At 34.9% G+C, this 19,604-nt stretch overlaps 2 protein-coding genes and 1 pseudogene across 8 annotated transcripts; 1 reads left to right on the top strand and 2 right to left on the bottom strand.

The window, feature by feature from the left end:
* Window positions 1–825: 825 nt before the first annotated feature.
* Window positions 826–5,868, top strand: LOC8263040 (phosphatidylinositol transfer protein 3). Of its 4 annotated transcripts, none has more exons than XM_015716108.3 (6): window positions 831–1,165; window positions 2,804–2,888; window positions 3,041–3,217; window positions 3,742–3,840; window positions 4,389–4,631; window positions 5,211–5,868. In XM_015716108.3, the coding sequence occupies exons 2-6, from the start codon at window positions 2,814–2,816 to the stop codon at window positions 5,664–5,666; spliced, it is 1,050 nt and encodes a 349-aa protein (XP_015571594.1). In that variant the 5' UTR covers window positions 831–1,165; window positions 2,804–2,813; the 3' UTR covers window positions 5,667–5,868. The 4 variants fall into 4 exon arrangements, with proteins under 4 accessions (XP_048226714.1, XP_015571594.1, XP_002513889.1 ...); XM_002513843.4 differs by having other exon boundaries at window positions 832–1,102; XM_048370756.1 differs by lacking the exon at window positions 831–1,165 and adding an exon at window positions 1,558–2,138.
* Window positions 5,869–6,549: 681 nt separating this feature from the next.
* On the bottom strand, window positions 6,550–9,779 carry LOC8263042 (annotated as a pseudogene).
* Window positions 9,780–10,335: 556 nt separating this feature from the next.
* On the bottom strand, window positions 10,336–15,056 carry LOC8263043 (probable beta-D-xylosidase 7). Of its 4 annotated transcripts, none has more exons than XM_002513846.4 (6): window positions 14,477–15,056; window positions 14,016–14,315; window positions 13,249–13,418; window positions 13,026–13,123; window positions 11,249–12,013; window positions 10,336–11,124 (listed from the first exon to the last, which is right to left on the bottom strand). In XM_002513846.4, exons 1-6 carry the CDS (start codon window positions 14,876–14,878, stop codon window positions 10,535–10,537), a joined length of 2,325 nt encoding a protein of 774 aa, XP_002513892.2. In that variant the 5' UTR covers window positions 14,879–15,056; the 3' UTR covers window positions 10,336–10,534. The 4 variants fall into 4 exon arrangements, with proteins under 4 accessions (XP_002513892.2, XP_048226711.1, XP_048226710.1 ...); XM_048370754.1 differs by having other exon boundaries at window positions 14,016–14,329; window positions 14,477–14,635; XM_048370753.1 differs by having other exon boundaries at window positions 14,016–14,329; window positions 14,493–14,618.
* Between the last annotated feature and the right edge of the window lie 4,548 nt (window positions 15,057–19,604).

Here is a 19,604-nt window from a genome sequence, read left to right as displayed (position 1 = left end):
TGTTGTGCCTCTCTCTATCTCTGTTGTTAGAGTTTTCATCCATTCTTCTGTATGGGATGGAAACAAAATAGGATACATTTGGCGATAATGTTTAGGTGCTTCAGTGCATGTTACCTTTGCAAAATGAGAGGACAGTCTCGTCCTCATCATGTGCTATCTTCATCTATGTTCCAATTCATTTGTCCCTAATATGACCCACTTTTAGCTAAATGTTTTTGTTTCTTTGTATCATTCATTTATGCCATTGCTAATGCCATACGAATGGGTTCCAAAGGGCTGTTGAAGTTTGAAAAATGCGTGAGATCTCTTAAAAGTCTTAGATTTAGATATGCATATATACTCTTCAGTTTCACTGCATCTTATCTTTTAAGGAGAAAAGAAAATTGTCTGCCATTTATGAATACACATTCAATTTACTGAATATTGAATATTTTCACCTGAAATGGCATGATATTTGGGGAATCCGCAATTGTTTACTTTTATTCCCTTTTGTTGGCTCTGGCATTCGTAAAGTCAAAACTACCCTGAAGAGACACAGGCAGAATTCTTATATCTCATGTAATTACAGGGCCATTTCCGACATCTCCCCCGGCCATATTAAGAAAAAATAAATAAATTATAAGATTCTTCCGACTTCTTGACCCGGCTTTATTAAGAAAAAAACAAGAATTGTAACATAATAGGTTATATAATAGTTAAAATTTATAATTAAACAAATAATTTTCCTTTTTAAAAGAAACAAAAAAACATTGACCTGAAAAACCAGGTGATAACTAGAAAATGAAAGGATTTTAATAATGAAAATAAGAAACAAAAAATGGTTGGCCTGAAAAATCAGGTGCGAGAAAGACCACCACATCTCCGAATGCGTCTTAAAGATTTAAACAACAAAAACATGTATTAATTTTAAATATACTTTTAGACTAAAGTCCAAGCATTACCTACTTATATTCCCGGTTTCTTAAATCGATTTGGCCATGTGTTTGGATCCAAAACTGATAGCATTTCCTCCAAAATAATCACATACCCATTTCATTATCTTCTATTTCTATGCATACCCTTTTCACGGTTGACCTGGTTTCTATGGTTTTTACCAGTTAAGGTAACTCTCCTAAATACTCGCCCTTCCTCTGTTTTTTCAGGTTCCAATTATTGGATCAGTCAGGTTAGTTCATTACTTCACCACCCTTTTCGCGGATCCTGTTATTCGTGATCGATTTTCTTTTTTTTTTTTTCTTCTTTTTGATTTTGATAATTTCGTTATATACTTTAAAAGTTTGTATTTTTGTCATGTTCACAATAAATGCGACTGCTTTATATTAGTAATTTTTGGCTGCTAACTGTCATTCTCGAAATGTTGGTTGGATGATGGTTTCTCGGAGTCAATTATGATTATTATTCTCTATCAAAGCCTTCATTTTTCATATGCTCAATCAGAGTGGGTATAATCCAGCAGTGAATGCACCTTAAGCACTTAATTAGACATAAAACGATTTTTTTTTTTTGTTTTATTGAAAAGAATTCAGTCGTATCTGTTATTTTACTTAAACTAGTATTCATTTGAAGATTGTGGTTGGAATCAATGAAGAATTGACTTTCTAATAATATCTCAACTTCTCTAAAATGGTGAGAGAGAGAAAGTGATTAGACTTTTGCTTTAAAGAAACAATTGAGAGCGAATAAGTTTAATGATTATGAATTTCAAGTGATACAGAAGTAGTTTTTACCAAAGATGTTAGAACTCCATGAAATTGAAATTATGAGATTCAAAATGGGTTTCTTTATAGGTTTTAAAACTTGTGGAGTATTCAAATAAATTCCATAAAATCTTATGGACCTCAGTTCCAAAGAGGATGGTAAAGTATCCAGCAATAAGAAGAATATTGAATTAGATTTGAATTTTTTCTTAGCAGAATGTCATTGAGCAAATATATGCACATATCATCAAACTAAGTTCTGTATTAAGCTACTTGATGTACAGTGCTTATGTAAGTTTTTTACTTTCATTGAACTCGCTTCATGCAAGTTGGGTGCCCAAAGTATAGTTAAGACATAAGCTGGGAAATTAAGATCTGAAGTTCCATGTGGCGAACTATTATTTTATGGAGTGATAACATTTAGATTCTCAATTTCCCATGGTAAGTTTATATGATATCTGCATATTTAGTTGGTGCCATGTTACAACTGTTCTTTATTTAACACTTGGATTGGTAGTTTTCCCTCCTTAAACTAAAATCGACCAAGTGATGTAGGCCTTTTAGTCTTACGACCTTATTATAAGGTGCTTGCTAAAACCTGGAAGTTGTATTTGGTCTAGACTGTGAGCAAATTGATTTTCTTAGTGTTTCTTGCTATAACTGCAGTAAATTTCTTTCTTAGAAAAAAAAAAAAACTTATTGATTTTCCCTCTTTAACTTTGTTTAGTTTTGCTTGGGTTTCTTATTCATCAATGCTAATTACTTTTTGTTTTTTCTTATTTTTTTACTTTCATGTCATTGAGCCTATTCACATGCCTTGAGTCTTTGGTTAGTTGAAATAAATCATTGCTTTAGTTTTTACCTTTTTTTATCTGTTCAATAGGGTGCAAGGTTAAAAATTCATTCAGCGCATTATTTAAATTAAAAACTTCCACATTCTCTTGAAAAAAAAAGTCTTTATATCCAAATTATGATGATCTTATAGGTAACTTCTTGTCTAGAAAATGGCTTAGTTTTTGTTTGACAGGTTTGTACACATGATATGATATTGAGATAGAAGCATCAATTGGACCAAGTTTCTGATGTTTTTATCTATCAACTTTTAGGAAACTGAAAATGAGCACAGGTGTAAAGAAATCTCCTTCAAATGGATTTGAAAAGGCTTTGACAATTGAAGAGCAGCAGGCAAAGGTATGCTCAAACTGATATTCTCGTCATTTGCCATAATTACTCGTGATTTTCTTTTAGTTTACAAATAAGACATGCACATGGTACCAACTGTAAGAAGAGTTAGGAGAGAAGCTGTTAAGGTCATGGAAGTTTTGGTGTTTGGCTGTTTGCAGATTAATGAGGTGAGAAAGTTGGTGGGGTCTTTGCCGGAGAAGTTGTCCATTTACTGCTCTGATGCATCTATCACGAGACATTTAAAGGCACGAAACTGGAATGTTAAGAAGGCAATGAAAATGCTGAAAGAAACCTTAAAATGGAGAGCAGAATACAAACCAGAAGAGATTCGCTGGGTATGGTACTTTATTTTTGCAAGCTCAATTTCTCTAGTCTTTGAGCATGAATCATTGTGTAGGAAGAAAAAGCTTTTTCTTCAATTTCAACAATCTACTTAAAACAGGTTTTCAGTTCTTATTTAAGGTCATCATGGCAGTAAAATGGGGCTTCATTGTCTCATTTACATTTTATTTTCTTTTGTATTTTTTTATGTTACACTTAGAAATAGCCAAAAACTATACCAGAGACTCATTGCACATAGGTTCTGGTTTCTCGACTTAAATTCAACCTACTATTAGGTGGTCAAAGCGTAAATGGAACAGATATCATATTTATATTTACTGAAAATGAGAGTGGAAAATGGCTACAGCTTTGGAAACCCATCAACTCATTTAATAACATGTTGCAGTGGTCAGCCATCAGGTTAATCAAACCTGTTAACCTGTCTGGGTTCTTCTCCCTCATAAAAAATTTTCAGTTTTATGATATATTGCTTCTCATGCAGTTTAAAATCATTTCACTTGTTTTACTTGTGATGTAGCAAGAAGTTGCTTCTGAAGCAGAGACAGGGAAGATCTACAGATCAAATTATGTTGATAAGCATGGTAGAACAGTTCTTGTCATGAGACCGAGTTGCCAGGTTTCGTCTGACAATTTCTACTGACCTGCCTTTTTTTAATTTTTAGGTTTGTCGTTGCTTGAAGAAAATTTGGTCCACGTCACTACATCTGAATGGCACTTTATCTGCATAAATTAAGTTAATCTTTAGATTGTCCAATACATTATTTTTAATAGAGCAGATATTTAGAAATTTAATTGATCCTTAGTTCAAAAATTAAAATCTTTTTGCTGTTGAGCAATCCACGATTGTTCTGTTAAAACCATGCTTGTCTTTTTTTCTTTTTCTTTCTGTTCTTTTTAAGTTCTCCACCAAATGGGATTCTGAAGGTAACTTTTCTGGATTAATGAATTTGAATTTCTTTTTTGTTTTGGTCAAAACAAGGTTGGATTCCTAATATATTAACAATAGAGCCATCCTTACTGATACTATTTACATGTGTGCTTTGTTTTTATAGGCTGGGATATTACACAATCTTAGGTAGTCATCTCTTAGATGCCAAAATCAAAAGAGATCTATGTAAATTTATGTGCTTGGCTTTCATAACTCAAATTTATTTTTTATTGCAGAACTCAAAGTCAATAAAAGGACAAATTAAGTACTTGGTGTATTGCATGGAAAATGCCATCCTAAATTTACCACCAAACCAGGAGCAGATGGTGTGGCTGATCGATTTCCATGGTTTCAATCTATCACATATTTCACTTAAGGTGACAAAAGAAACAGCCCATGTTTTACAAGACCATTATCCAGAAAGACTGGGTCTAGCGATACTTTACAACCCACCCAAGTTCTTTGAGCCATTTTGGATGGTAACTTTCCATGACTTTGTTTGTCTCCTTTTCATGATGCTTTTATTTCTATCAGAGAATCAGAAAAATGAAATATTTATTGCCCCTCTTGCATTATTATAAAGCTCCACTATAGATTGTGTTCTAGACTTCTAGGTAACATGCGTTTGAATACATTGTGTTCTACACTGAATTTGGCTGTATAGCACTATGCCAGAGGTTTTGGCCCCTGGATTCGTTTCAGATTAGTTTTGAAGCACGACATGTGTTTAAAACAAGATTCCTAGTTTTTCATTTCTTTTTGTTATATAGAGTCTTGATTATTTTGGAGATTCGTTGAGCACAAAACATCTCTTCTGTCCTTTTCATTTTCAGTGTTCAATATCCTAATTTGTATAGCTGAATAGATAATTTTCAATTAAAATTGTCACTTCTGATTAGGAACTGTTTGGTGTTTTTCTGAGAATTATTTAAGCATTATAACTGATTCTATGTAGTAGAAGTTCTAACAGGTATCTGGTATATTTAGATTTTTGCCTGCCTGAGTCATAGTTTCAATGCTAGTTCTGCTTGTAATGCTAGGACAATCTTTTATTGCAGGTGGCAAAGGCGTTTCTAGAGCCCAAGACGTTTAATAAAGTCAAGTTTGTATACTCTGATGTGGCAAACACCATGAAAATAATGGAGGATCTATTTGATATGGACCATCTTGAGTCTGCATTTGGTGGCAAAGATGGTGCAGGCTTTGATATCAATACATATGCGGAAAGGATGAGGGAGGATGACAAAAAAATGCCTTCATTTTGGACAAGAGGAAGTCCTGCATCAGTAATACCTGAACCAGCCCTAACATCAGCTGCTTCCTTGGATCTCAATGTGGATTCACATTCTGATACTTCTGAAACTGATGAAACAGACAGTTCTTACCTTAAGGGGATAGATTTAGAAATTGTCTCACCGGAGGAAAATATGCCAGTAGCTGATAGTGGCACAAGAACATCGGAAAATATGCTGCCAGATAAACTCGTAACCCATGATAATAAAGCAAATGTCTGACTTGTTTCGGCATGATAACCTAATAGCATCTACTTTTAGCACAGATAACTTATATTTCTAGTGAGAGACTCGAATCTCAAGAGTTTCTGTCCAGTTGTATCAATAACATTATGGAAAGCCAACAGATGATTTTTCCTTGTTGAGTTCATGAAATGGCTATGAGAACAGACATTATATGAAATGCTCATGTTCATTCTCTCCATTTTGATTCTTTGCGGTTAACAAGTTTGAGTTCGACTATTCTCCACTATCATGAAGTGCTGAGGGCGATAGGCTTTTCTTAAACCCTGGTTTTATGATCTGCACGAGGATTGGTCGGATGATAATTTGGTGGATTTCCTTTGATTCCTTTGTCAGATTATTCACAACCGTAGTACTTGTTTGGGTAATGATCGCAATGATGGTACATTTCATTGCATTAACAATTTATTTAGCTGGCAAATTTTTATTTTCCAGAAACAGATCAACCTTGAAACTTCATCTCAAATGAGACCTCCATTGTTTCTTGCTCTCTGCTCTGAAATGTGCGCTTTCTGTTTTCAATTCGTTGCCCCTTCTCAAGATTCCAACTATTAAAGAATTTTCTTAATGTGTTCTGTACTAATAATAAAGTACGCCTCTACGAAGAGGCAAAACAACAGGCTACTTTGCAACTTTTGCAATTCTTCTGATGAGTTCTTGTTGCTTCCCTGGAATCATTTCCTGTCAGAAGTGCCAGTTTAGTGTAGTTCCAACAGTCACTTCTATGGCCAAAAAGAAAGTCACTGAAGTCCACATCTATTCCTATAGAGTTTGTTATATGTTGTAAAATAATGTCGGGAATAAAAATTGGGAAGTACTACAGTACTCCAGAAACTTGCAAAAAGAGATCATGTCTGCAGGAAGGGGAAATATTTTGAAAAAGGATCAGATTGAATGTGATTTATTTTCTGGCAATCCATTGATGACTGATGGAAGCCAAGTTAATGCTAGAACAGGATACTAATTCATATATATCAACTTCTTTTTGAAGAATCATTGCCTAGTGTCAAACAATTATTGTAATTTGGTACGGTTTTTCTCCAACCACCAGTCCTCCATCGATCACCATCGAACCATCTTCATTCGCTCTGGTAAGGGGTTCGCAAGGGCTCAACTTACGTTGAATTTCAGCATTCTGCCCTGCGTTAAGTCTCACAGTTTGAAATGCAACCAGCTTTTTCACTGGCCTTCCACTTCCAGGTTTTGGTTGTCTCAAGAAAACCAATACTGGATGCTTGCCTATTATTTTGCCTTCATTTTTAACTTTCACAGTAACCGAAAACTTGCTTCTTTCGCAGAGTTCTTTTCCTAATTCTGAAACTAGAGTGTAACTTGAGGTTTTGACCCCTTTGATACTTGATGGTGATCTTAAGAAGATCTTATCTTGTGGAATAGAGGCAATCTCATAAGAACAGTTTGAGTAACTTAAACCATAACCGAATTCAAATACCTTTTTGCCTTCATAGAATCTGTAAGAGCGCCCGGGATAGCCTGAAGCTATTTGAGGCCGCATCCTCACGTCTGTCATTGGTATTTTGGTGTACTGTTGCGGATACCATGTCACTGGTAATTTACCTCCTGCAAGTCAGCACTCCAAGCATATTCGTGTTAAGAGTGTGAAAGCAGTAGAATATGCTTTTGCTTCATTTTATGCAAACAAATGGATCAAATCATACTGTACTCGGAAAGAAGAAGATCACCTGGATTGTGGTCACCAAAAATGATTTCAGCAAGTGCAGTTCCTCCAGCTTCACCAGGATAACCAGCCCACAAAATGCTTCCAATCTTCGGCTCAGTTATTGCGAAAGATACGTCCACTAGTCCTCCACATATAAGCACAAGAACAACAGGTTTGTTTGCAGCACGTGCAACACTAATTATGAGCTTCTGCTGGTTCCCTGGAAGCCTCAAGTTCAGGAGATCAATTCTTTCTGCTTCTTGAGTTTGATCAAGTTCCATGACTAACACCACTTGATCTACCTCTCGTGCTATTTGGACTGCTTCCCTAATTGTAGCCTTTGAGCATGCGACAGTATTGCAACCTCGATGATACTTGGTATTTTTAATGTAGTTCTGCAATCCTTGAAGTGGTGTAACAGTCTTGCAAGGGGGACCAGCGTAGTTTCCAACAAGAGTCATTGAATTACCGGCATTGGCCGATAACTGCAAGAGATGTGATCTTTGACTTCCAAAGAGGAAGAAATTTATCAGAGTTCTTTAGCAGAATAGTGCCATCTCTAGCTGCTTCAAGAGCTAGAGCCTGATGCTCTTGAGAACAAACTTGATTTGCGCTAATCTTGGAATAGGGCAATTTAGTTGGATTGCCATTGAATAATCCCAGCCTCATTATAACAGAGAAGAGGTTGGAAAGCGCTGTGTCTATTTCAGTTTCTTGTAGTTTCTTCTTGCTGACTGCTAATTCGGTGTAGGTCTTCAAATAATTACCACACTCGACATCCATCCCTACGATTTGCCAACTCTAAAATGTTAGAAGACAAATGAGAATTGTCAAGCCTTAATTGCAGCTCTTGTGCCTTTCTATTCATCAGATTATGATTGTTACTATTTGATTTTTCATTTATTCATTTGACTTGGCTAGAAAATGGATCAAAGGGCTTCACCATGACAGCATATAGACCTGCTTTAAGCACATCTGCACCCGCATCTTCTGGTAATTTGGCATATCCTTGATCATCATGGATGACTTGAACCGCAGTCGGATGTTATATACCTGATTATTTCTTAGTTAAGAAAGGATGCAATATCTTTTGTTACCTAATTAATAGTTTATTATGAAAATGACCCTTCAAAATGCCACTGTCCCCTGGCTGTCTTAGATAAAAGTTTGTAATCTGCACAATTTGGAATTCCATTAACTTGATTATAAGCACACATTATTCCACTCGCTCTTCCTTCTTGTATGCAACTTCGAAGTGGGGGTTGGAATGTATCAGCTAAGTCCTGCTTTGTGACTTAAACCAAAAGGGGGAAAAAAAAACTTAAACATTTATAGCATCCATCAAATTAGAACAACTATTCGATTATTTGAGCCCACAAAGGACTTACTTTAGCATTAAAGATGAACCTATTCACAGCTTTCCAGTTATCCAAGTCATGAGCGATAAAGTGCTTGTGCTTGCAACAAGCTGAAGCTTGCAGTTGTTCTCCAAGCTTCCCTCCTTCGAAAGAGTCACCTTGAAGTCCTCTAACAAAAGACACTGCATATTTCCCTGTTACAAATGGATCTTCTCCAGGTGTTTCTTGCCCTCTGCCTCATCTTGGGTCCCTAAATATGTTGATGTTTGGTGCCCAAAATGTCAGTCCTGTGGCTTGTCCAACATTATAAATAGCTCTGGCTTCTTTTCCAGTCGTCTTCATGTGAGTAGTGTTATTGATAAGTTAGCGAATAATGAGGATATAAGTGTCTAGATCATGAGAAATTATATAATACTAATAACTTACTTGACCAATGCGATACCAGAGTCGAGTATCAAACGAAGCAGCCGTGTGAATGACTTGAGGGAAGCTAGTGGCTTTGGTAATAGTTCCATTAAAATGGATGCCTTGAGTTTTTGCTACATGGGGAAGGAAAGCAACACCTTGTAAAGCCTCAGACCACCACTGATAGGCAGGGATGCCGAGTAGAGGAATGGCAGCTTCTGTGTTAACAAGTCGAGAGATTTTCTCATCCAATGTTAGTCTAGAGACAAGGTCTTTCACTCTTTCTTTTGTGGATAGGGAAGTCTGGCAGAATAGATACTCTTCCGTTGATGGGTTAGACGAGTCACATGCAAATGGAGGCTGAGGAGCTGACTCTATAAAGATGATGAGGAAGAGGAGGGTATGGGCTTTTCTTTTTCTTCTGCGAAAGAAATGAATTAGAGCTTGTTCTATAAGAGAGAAATAAAAAAAATTCTGGGACATGGTTCACACTTAACAATAACCTAAAGATGAAGATTAACGTTAATATTCCCAACATTACTGTGTTCTTGAATGTATTGAAATCAACAAGAGCAGCAAATGAGAAATACAGTAGCTGCTTAAGCACCTTTACAAAATAAAATCTTAGCTCTAAACAGAAACGTCTTATAGGTTTACCAGCATGGTCCTATGGTTGGTGACTTCTCAGGTCTGAGAGAAACTAATCCTTTCTTCAAGTGACAAAAGTTGTCCTTACGTATTACTGCAAGAATTGTTTTTGGTGCCTCTCACTGGATAAGCCAAAATCGCTGGCTATATATATGCGTCATATGTGCAGGCTTTTCTCGGTAGATGCTGAGCCAGTAAATGGAGGATATAGAAGTTAGTAACAAGTAATCTAGTCGCGCATTTTCTTTTTTATTTGCTTTCCTGCAACCGAAATGGTACTTCAGCAACATTAATTTCAAGAACCAGTTAATATATGTTCTCACACTTCCCTGTAACTAATAAATCTTCTCCAGGTGTCTCCTGCCCTCTTCCCCATCTTGGATCTCCAGATATATTAATGTTTGGTAGCCAGGGAAGCCTAGTACAGGAATTCGATAGGCTGTGTAAACCAGTTGGGCTAACTTTTATTTTAGATATTGTTCTTCCGGATCTTAGCTGCATCTATTTATTAGCTTGATGGTACAACTTTGTTAAGTTTCAAATGTGTCACAGCAAAATGTACGGAAGCTTACAAGACCGGATGATATCTATTCTGGGTTGCAAGGCTACTAAGGTCAATGAAAGTTTACATACAATTTCTATAATAAAGTAAGAAGTGCAATGCATCTTTATATACTCCTTAAAATACATAACCTTCTTAAATTGAGACACCCATTTCGTGGGTCACTGTAACGGTACCAACACAAATAATCCCCATATTAAACGACGACGGAAATTGGGTACTTGTCACCTCCTACCATCAAGAAATGTGTTCCTTCTTCCATCACCCTTAGGCCATCTTCATTAGCTCTAGAAAAGTGCTCGCAGGGACTCAGTTCAAACTCAATTTCAGCTTTTTCTCCTGCATTTAATATCACACTTTTGAATCCAATCAACTGTCTCCTTGGCCTCCCATTTCCATGCCTTGCATGTCTTGCAAACAGCAATACTGGATGTTTACCTGCCATTTCCCCTTGGTTCTCTACTCCAACTTTAACTGAGAACTTGCTTTCCTTGCAGAATTCTGCACCCAATTGAGCAACCAATGTCGCACGAACCGGATCTGAGTTGTCAATTATGCGCATTGTTGAAGATTGATTCAAGTATAGTTTGGTCTGGGAGACATACTTAAGCTCGTAGGAGTACTTTGAATAGCTGAGGCCATAGCCAAACTCAAAAACATTCCGGCCTTTGTAGAATCTGTATGTTCTGCCAGGGTATCCTGAAGAGGGATCAGGTCGCATCCTCATATCTGTCATTGGTACTTTGACAAATTCTTGGGGATACCAGGTCATTGGTAATTTCCCTCCTGCATACCAAGATGAAGTTAACCATTAGAACCATAAGTTTTGTGCAATAGATTTATTTATTTCTTGCATGCAAATGCAGAAACATATCAATTTTTTCAAGAGAAGAATTGCCAATAAATTGACCTGGATTGTGGTCACCAAAAATTATTTCAGCAAGTGCAATCCCACCAGCTTCACCAGGATAACCAGCCCACAAAATGCTTCCAATGTTCTCATCATACTTGGCAAATGATATATCAACTGGACCGCCAGAAAGAAGAACTAGAACAATTGGATTCTTTGCAGATTTTGCAACATTGGTTATCAGTTCTTGTTGCTTCCCTGGAAGCACCAAGTCTAAGCGATCAAGCTCCTCCCTCTCCTGAGTTTGATCCAAGCCCATTATCATAACTACACGGTCCACCCCTTTTGCTATGTCAACTGCCTTGTCAATGGAAGCTGAAGAGCATTTAACTGTATCACAACCTGAGTAATAAATAGTATTTTTTACGTAGTATTGCAGTGCTTGGAGAGGGGTAACAGTTTTGCATGGAGGGCCTGCATAGTTTCCAAGAAGTGTCTGCACAGAATTTACATTAGGACCAATTACAGCAAGAGAGACAGTCTTGGATTTTTGAAGTGGGAGGAGTCTTGCAGAGTTCTTCAGAAGGACAATGCCATTACGGGCAGCTTCAAGAGCTAGTATTTGATGCTCCTGGGAGCAGACTTGATCAGGACCGATGTTGCTGAAAGGCTGTTCTGTTGGATTTCCATTGAAAAGTCCTAACCTCATTCTTACAGAGAAGAGGTTGTGAAGGGCTCTGTCTATGGAAGCTTCGGGCAGTTTTTTCTGCTCCACAGCTGCTTTGGTGTGTTTCTGTAAGTATGAACCGCAGTTGACATCCATGCCTGCAGTTATTTGATAACCAAAATTTAAACACGATTGTAGAATAAAGAAACATACTTCCTTTGAAGAATTTCTTAAATAAAAAGTCTTATGAATAGTGCAGGTATCTTATGATCTATCTAATTAAAAAAGAAAATTTAATTCTTCAGCATATTATAAAATTTGAAGATCAGAAACTGAAAAAGAGTAACTATTTTATTTATTAACTTAAGAGTGATATGCCCCATACCCATGTCTGCATATAATTCTCTGCATCCCCTATGTCCTAACATATATTCAAGTGGGAACCAAGACAATGTGAGAACAATGAATATTCCATCACATTATTGATCCATTCATAGAACAGTTATTTTTCTTGTTAATGCAGACTATATGATGCAATAACATGAATTTCAGCTTTTAATTATACAAATATTTATTCATTTAAATTGAAGCTAAACCTTATTCCAACTTCCATTGATTATGTGTTACAAACAACTCATCAAATGCAGGCTCACTGCAGAGTACATGTGAAGCGAGTCTGCTTACTGTAGTAATGCACCCAAATTCCACCCCTTTTACAAGGACTAGTGAGGAAAAAAGACTAGTTCTAGAACAGGCAAAAGTAATAATACTCCTAGCATTAATGCAATAATCTAAATCTTAGTCATGACTCAGAAGTCCAGTCACTAGAGCACCAAAGTAAATTTAGAGTATCCAATGTTACAAAAGAGGGTACAAACTCAACTATAATAAGCTTCCAAACACTAGTTCACTCATAGGACTACCATAATGTAGAGTATGGACCTATTACATATTGACGTAGACTTTTGGTGCAAAACCATGGTCTATGTATGTTGACTGGACACTAGACCATAAGATCATTATGGTCCAAAATCTCAATTCATGAACCAGAGATAATGCTGACAGCCTGAATAGAAATAAGGCAATATCTACCAGTCTATGCTAAAAAAACACAAACACATGTTCCCTTTATTACATTCGACAAAGAGGAACAGGAGGTAGGTCCCATACCAGCTTTAAGCACATCAACTACAGCATCTTCTGGTGACTTAGCATATCCTTGATTATCATAGATGATGGAGACCGCATCACAGTCGGAGGCGATGTACCTGATTATTATTGTAATGTAATGATAATCAACAAATCAATAATTGCAACCAAATTCACACTTCATATAGACTAAAGTACCCTTCACACGAATTTAATTGCAATGTAAATGAAGCCCTTTTTATACCCATGGAAATCCCATTGCCCTCTAGCAGTTCTAGAGAGGAGATTGAAATCTGCACAACTTGGGATCCCATTAACTCTATTGTAAGCACACATGATCCCACTGGCTTTCCCTTGCTGAACACAACTTTGGAATGGCGGCTGATATGTGTCTGCTAAATCTTGCATAGTCACCTAATCAAAAGTAAATAAATAAGCAGGTATGATGAAGAGAAATTCTACTACAATTTTGTTTTTAGCAAAGTATATTTTGCTCAAGTTGAAGTTGTGACACAAAGATAGTTGTTTGACCGCATGCTAATCCAATACTACACTACAGTACAAATATGTTGCAAGCTTGATCTGGACGATTAACACTGTTTACACATACACATGGACGCCTGATTATCATCCCATATTATAAGAACCAATAAACTAGAAATTCTTAAAGTGACTTGACCAGCATTAATAAAGAATCGATTTTCAATTCAAAGTCATCTTCACTTAAAAATTAATGCAGGATTTACGACCATATGCATAACCTTTCTATATGTTTCAAATTAGGATTTTCTTCTTCTCTTTTTTACCGCCAATGCTTCATTAACCTAAGCAGTATCCATATAAAGTCGAATAAACATAAATCGAAATTGATATTCACCAATCCAATAACTCAGGTGAAATATAATAACTCCACAGCGGAGCATCTTTGAACTCAGTCACAAACAGGCACAAAATCAAAAGGAAAGCAACAAGAACATGATCTAGGAAGGGGTGATCAGGGCTAAAACTTACACGAGCATCAAACACAAAGCGGTTCACACCCTTCCAATTGTCTAAATCATAAGCAGTAAAATGCTTACAACAAGCTGAAGCTTGAAGATGCCCTTTAAGCTTCCCACCTTGAAAAGAATCACCTTGGACTCCTCTCACATATGAAACTGCATATTTCCCTGTCACCAATGGATCCTCTCCAGGCGTCTCTTGCCCTCTTCCCCATCTTGGGTCCCTAAAAATATTAATATTCGGTGCCCAAAATGTCATCCCTGTAGCTTGCCCTGCATTGTACACTGCTCTTGCTTCTCTTCCGATCACCTTCAAACAAAAAACTGACGATGAAATACAATAAGAATATTGTTTTGACATCCAAATTAAGCAAGATGGTCATGAATGAAATACAGTGGAAGACTTGATCACTTTTTAAAGTTGTAACTTTGTGTTAAAAGAGAGTTAAGAATATTATTTAAAATGCCTACTTGACCAATGCGATACCATTGGTAAGCATCAAAAGAAGCAGCAGTGAGAATGACTTGAGGGAAGCTAGTGGCTGCTTTAATAGCGCCTTCAAAATGAATGCCACGTCCAACATTGGCAACACCATGTAATGCCTCAGACCACCACTCATAAGCAGGAATCCCGAGTCGTGGAATCGACGGAGCTGAGCTAACGAGTTGGGAAATTTTCTCGTCTAATGTGAGTCTAGAAACAAGGTCCCTTACTCTTTGGGAAATGGGTAATGAGGTTTTGCAGAAAAGAAAGGAACTTGTTGATGGGTTTGATGGATCACATGAGAATGGAGGCTCAGTCGAGGTAATTTGGAGGATTAGTAGAGGGAAGATAGTAAAGAAAGTGAAAAAGGAGAGGTTTTGGGGTTTCATTATGGAGCTTTCTAAGTTTTCTTGTTAATGAAGTGGAGAAGTGAAGTGAGAGTGACGAGTGATGAGTAAAGTTGCTGAAGTAGAAGGAAAGTGAAGTCATGTGAACCGTTGGTTATTGCTTGATTGATCATTGGTGTTTCTGCTAAGATGGCAGAACCCACCTTGTGAACAACGTGTAATTAGAATAGTGGTTTTGGAGAAGGTAAAATCAAGGACTAATAATGGGCTTAATACATTCTACTTTATGGGGAAAAAAAAGTGCCACTTGAAACTTTTATTGAAAACTTATCGAGTCCTTTAAATTATTCCTAGTTCAAAAAGAAACAATTATTCAATTTGTTAAGGAACTATTTTGCATAGTTAACATGTTTTTAAGTTTCCATTACCGATACTCTCTCTAAACAGGACCGCGTCTACTCTTTTGTCTTTCTGTTTTTCAATAATTGTATGAGATGTTAGCAATCATACTTGACTTCTTAAAAGGCTTGAGAGATCCATCATCAATAATAATAATAACAAACAATTTCTTAGTGGTTTTGATTCCATCTACTCAGTTATCAAGGGAGACTCAGAGACTTTCTATCCTTCTTGAACCATAAGTTTTTCAAATGAGTTTACAGCATCCATAAAAGCTGAAAAAAGAAAAGCAAACAAAAAGAAACCTGATTTACTCAGTGTTCATTCAATCTATCTAGTTCTTTGTCATATTGACATGACTTTCGTGTCCATAAATTATATGTAGTTTTTCTTGCTGTCGTTAATGGTGGTACCATTTCTTGAGATCTATATTAGCATTTTTAACATCTCTGTATATTATTCTTATTGATTGTTCTTTAAGTGACCGTTTTATTAGCTAAGTGTCTTTCATGTTATTGTCTATATTAGGTGATCGTACTAAGAATTTAAAGGGTTTGTGCAAAAGCTGCATAGCCATGCAATGGTAGATGTTTCAGTTTTAAATATCAAGACTTCTGTTCGTTGCTAAAGGTTGTCAATTTTGTTTCTATTTATAATAAAAGTTTTATATCAATTCTATTTTGATATAACAACTTTTTAACCTCTTAATCTCTTTCTATTCGAATCATTGAAAAATATTTGAAATGCGTTCAGTTAATTGAAAAATATGAATTAATGATAAAATAAAAATAAAGTTAACTCTCCATTCTAAGAGTTATTTTATGTATTAATTCATAATAATTGGTTTTCTTTATATATAGTTTTTACGAAAGATACAACTGCAAATTACATGATACGTTATAATTAATTATCATTTACTTAAACAAACGTATCAAGTGCAATGGCAAAACAAATTAATTAAACAATGCTCATTCTACCAAAAATTTCTCGATCCCATCTCACCATCGCCCATAATATACCACCTTAAGTCAGCACAGGAAAGAACACATTTATTGGGCTTGACGACAGAAATTGCTTCAAATTTTTGAGTTAGGGCCCGTACCTCAACCCTTGTCCTATAGCTTACAGCTATTGATATAGTCGAAGCTCTCGTCCGTAGCCTATATTTCTCACATAAGAACATCAAACATAAAAATAAAAGCTTGTACTTGAAAATTGAATCATCATTTGTTGAACTATTGAAGCAGCGATCTCATTGTCTGAAAGGGCACCAGCCAAATGAGTATCAATTGAGTGAAAAATGAACTGGGTTCTCTATGATTCATCTACTTGTCTACAGTGCGGTGGTTCTTTTCGGCACATCCCATTTCAATATAATTCATGGGATTCAAGTTCAAAACCCTTAAAAAGTACTAATTAGGTACTTCACTTTTGAGAAATAGAAAGATTTTGGATTTAAATTTTTCTTCATCACTATTACAAGTATAAAGAAATAGTTACTTCGTAACGTATAATTCACAATTTATTAAATTATAAAAAAAATTAAATTTTCCTATTACATTCATAAACTCATATGACCTAATTGATATTTGCAAATTGCTGTTTCACTGAATAGTTTAAAATAGGATCTAATCCACAAGTGCAACTTTCTAATTACTCCAACTCATATAATTATTATATACTATCTCTTTAGTGCATTAGGTTTGTAAAAAGGTAAGCCAACTAAATAAAAGCTACTTGTTTCTCATTAGACACAAATCATTATCAATTCTTTTGAACCCCCAAAAAAAAGGAAAAATGTCATTATAAATTATCTTATCTACTTCCTTATAATCTTCATACTATGAAATGTCGGTGATTTATGTGAACAAGTAATCTATCTCAAATCTTTGTTTCAATTATTAAATAAATAACATTAAAATTTTCAGAAATTGTTAGCTGGTAAGTTAGGTATAGTAGTTGGTCAAAAACTAACTCCCAGTATTTGCACTTGAAGTATTTGATATTTTTAACCCTTCTTATTACAAAATTAATTTAATTAATTAATAAATAAATAAATAAACCAGTAAAGAGCATTTATAAATTGATTAATAGATCTTTAGCTTTCTTACCCATTTCTTATTATTGCTTTTTCTTTTATTATAAAAGGATAAATAAAAATTTGAATGTGAGACTCTGCTCCAAATTGAGGTAAATACTTACCGGTGGATTAAATCTTAAGATACACTAATTCTTTGTTATTATTAAGTGGGAAAATCAATAAAACACTCCACAAATTCAATGTATTCTCAAAATAGTTTAATTATTTATTCTTCAAAGGTTGATTAATCAAAAGTAACAAGTACGGTGACGTTTTTGATCTTTTATTACGAAGTTTATCAAAATATGTATCATAAGATTATTTAAAAAAAAAACAATTCAAAACTAATATATATTAAAGTTCAAGTAGAATTAAGCATTTTAAATGTTTGTTGATTGCAGTCTTCCATTGGTCCAAGTGTCCAATAAAATATATTTGATCGTTACTATCACTTGCACAGAATTTATTATTTTTCTACCTTATCAGCCTAGAGAAGATTAATTTTTAATTTCTGTCTCTATCATATATCTAATTGGTAGATAATTCTACGAAATGAAAATGAAAACTTGTCCAATGGTTTTGTAATTACATATAAAAATATATTTTTTCTAATTAAATTTTAAAATTATTTAAGCAATGAAAAAGACATGAAAGCTGTTCATTATTATTATTTAAATTATTGTATAAAAGAACGGATACAACTATTGACATTAACAATTGCATTTTCTTATGAAAAAAGAGAATTGTTGAAATATTTAATTGCAACTTTTGAAACTTTCTTTCCGACCAAATAAATTAAAAAAGGAAAAAGAGCCATGTTTGTACCTGTTTAAAATTCTAAATTCTGACTCGCATTCACTGGTCTTGACAAAATTATACATGCTCATTCTAAAATGAAGTTATATTCTTAATTCGTTAATTTGTTTTTCTCCTAGTCAAAAGATTTTGCGTGCCCACATAATATTTCAATAAAATGATTTTTAGACGATATGTATCAACAATAATTTTTAACTTGTTCATATGCCTTTTTCTTTTTCTTCGATCCGGAAAGAAAGGCAAAAGCCTAAAACACTAAGGAACTAAACGTCATGGTCCAGCCATGGTTGCAATCCATGTGGAGGGACAGAAAGCTGATGGAGCCCCAAGCTCAAAAGAAAATGATTGGACCACCACATACATAAATGAATTATTTTGCTTCAAGTTTATTTTTGATATATTTTCTTTTTCTTTGCATTGTATAATATTTAACTGGAAAATTAGTTTTAGCATCCTTTACCATGTTTATTACTAATCTATTTTTATTATTATCTAAATTAGTAATTGTGTAATTATCTATTTCGTTCTATAATGCTTTTTCTCACATTCTTTTATTATTAATAATCATCTGTCTTTTATCTTCACTACATAACAAAAAGACCAACAATACAATAAGCTATTATATATTAAAAAACTGTATGTAAACAAACAAATAAATAATAATAATAAAATATATTCTACAAAAGTAGGTACTTTAAAGGATCCAAACTTACAAGTGTTGCTTGCTTATTAATATGGGACAACAGAGAGAAAATTAAAAAATATTTATCATAAATTCACATAATTTTCAACAGTAATATTAAATAAAATTTTAAAATTGATTTTTTTTTCCTTTATAACTCAATAATAGTAAATATTAATAAAGTTTTAAAAAATTGATATTCAATCTTGTAAAAGTTTTAGTGTCATCGGGAATGCTCAACTAGTTCTAATAGCACTGATGGGATCAAAAATAGATAATTAGACAAGAAAGGGAAAGAGAAGCTACTTCAATTCAAAACCAACAATAATATTCTTCCACCTCCAATATATGGTTGGCACATAGCAATACTTTGTATCTGGCGGAAGGTTGCTTAGCAATGGTTTATCCAGAACATGATGTAGTGTTCTTCATGGAATCGACATGCATCCAATCTCGTGTTAGAGATCGATGTTCGTCAATTACTTAAAGCACAAGGCAACGCAGATGGCAAAATCACAAAATAGAGGGAAAAAAGAACCCTTCAAAGGAAAATAGGAAAACCCCTCGGATTGCATGCGTGCTGTCATTTTCCAGATATCATGAAAACCTTGAATATTGGCGCCATTCGATAGAGTTTGCTTTATATGTACCAAAGCTTCTTGAAATAGCTGGCGTTAAGAGTTTGATAAAAAGGACAAAAGAATAATGCAGCAATGTGTGAAAATCAGTGCACTATATATCTCTATCTTTACAGACTGTTCTTGTTTGCTTTTTTTCCTTAGTGCACCATT

Source organism: Ricinus communis, chromosome 2, assembly GCF_019578655.1.
Source record: "Ricinus communis isolate WT05 ecotype wild-type chromosome 2, ASM1957865v1, whole genome shotgun sequence".
Classification (NCBI taxonomy): Eukaryota; Viridiplantae; Streptophyta; class Magnoliopsida; order Malpighiales; family Euphorbiaceae; genus Ricinus; species Ricinus communis.
This window is presented reverse-complemented; position numbering and strand designations above follow the sequence as displayed.

What these genes read in the sequence shown, in the direction of transcription:
- LOC8263040 (XM_015716108.3), top strand. Translation starts at nt 2,814, where the DNA reads ATGAGCACAGGTGTAAAGAAATCTCCTTCAAATGGATTTGAAAAGGCT. An exon ending in TCATGAGACCGAGTTGCCAG is followed by an intron (nt 3,841 to 4,388) that starts GTTTCGTCTGAC and finishes TTTTTATTGCAG; the next exon opens with AACTCAAAGTCAATAAAAGG. An exon ending in TCTTTGAGCCATTTTGGATG is followed by an intron (nt 4,632 to 5,210) that starts GTAACTTTCCAT and finishes CTTTTATTGCAG; the next exon opens with GTGGCAAAGGCGTTTCTAGA.
- LOC8263043 (XM_002513846.4), bottom strand. Translation starts at nt 14,878, where the DNA reads ATGAAACCCCAAAACCTCTCCTTTTTCACTTTCTTTACTATCTTCCCT. An exon ending in GGGCAATGGGATTTCCATGG is followed by an intron (nt 13,124 to 13,248) that starts GTATAAAAAGGG and finishes AATAATAATCAG; the next exon opens with GTACATCGCCTCCGACTGTG. An exon ending in TTTTGGTGACCACAATCCAG is followed by an intron (nt 11,125 to 11,248) that starts GTCAATTTATTG and finishes CTTGGTATGCAG; the next exon opens with GAGGGAAATTACCAATGACC.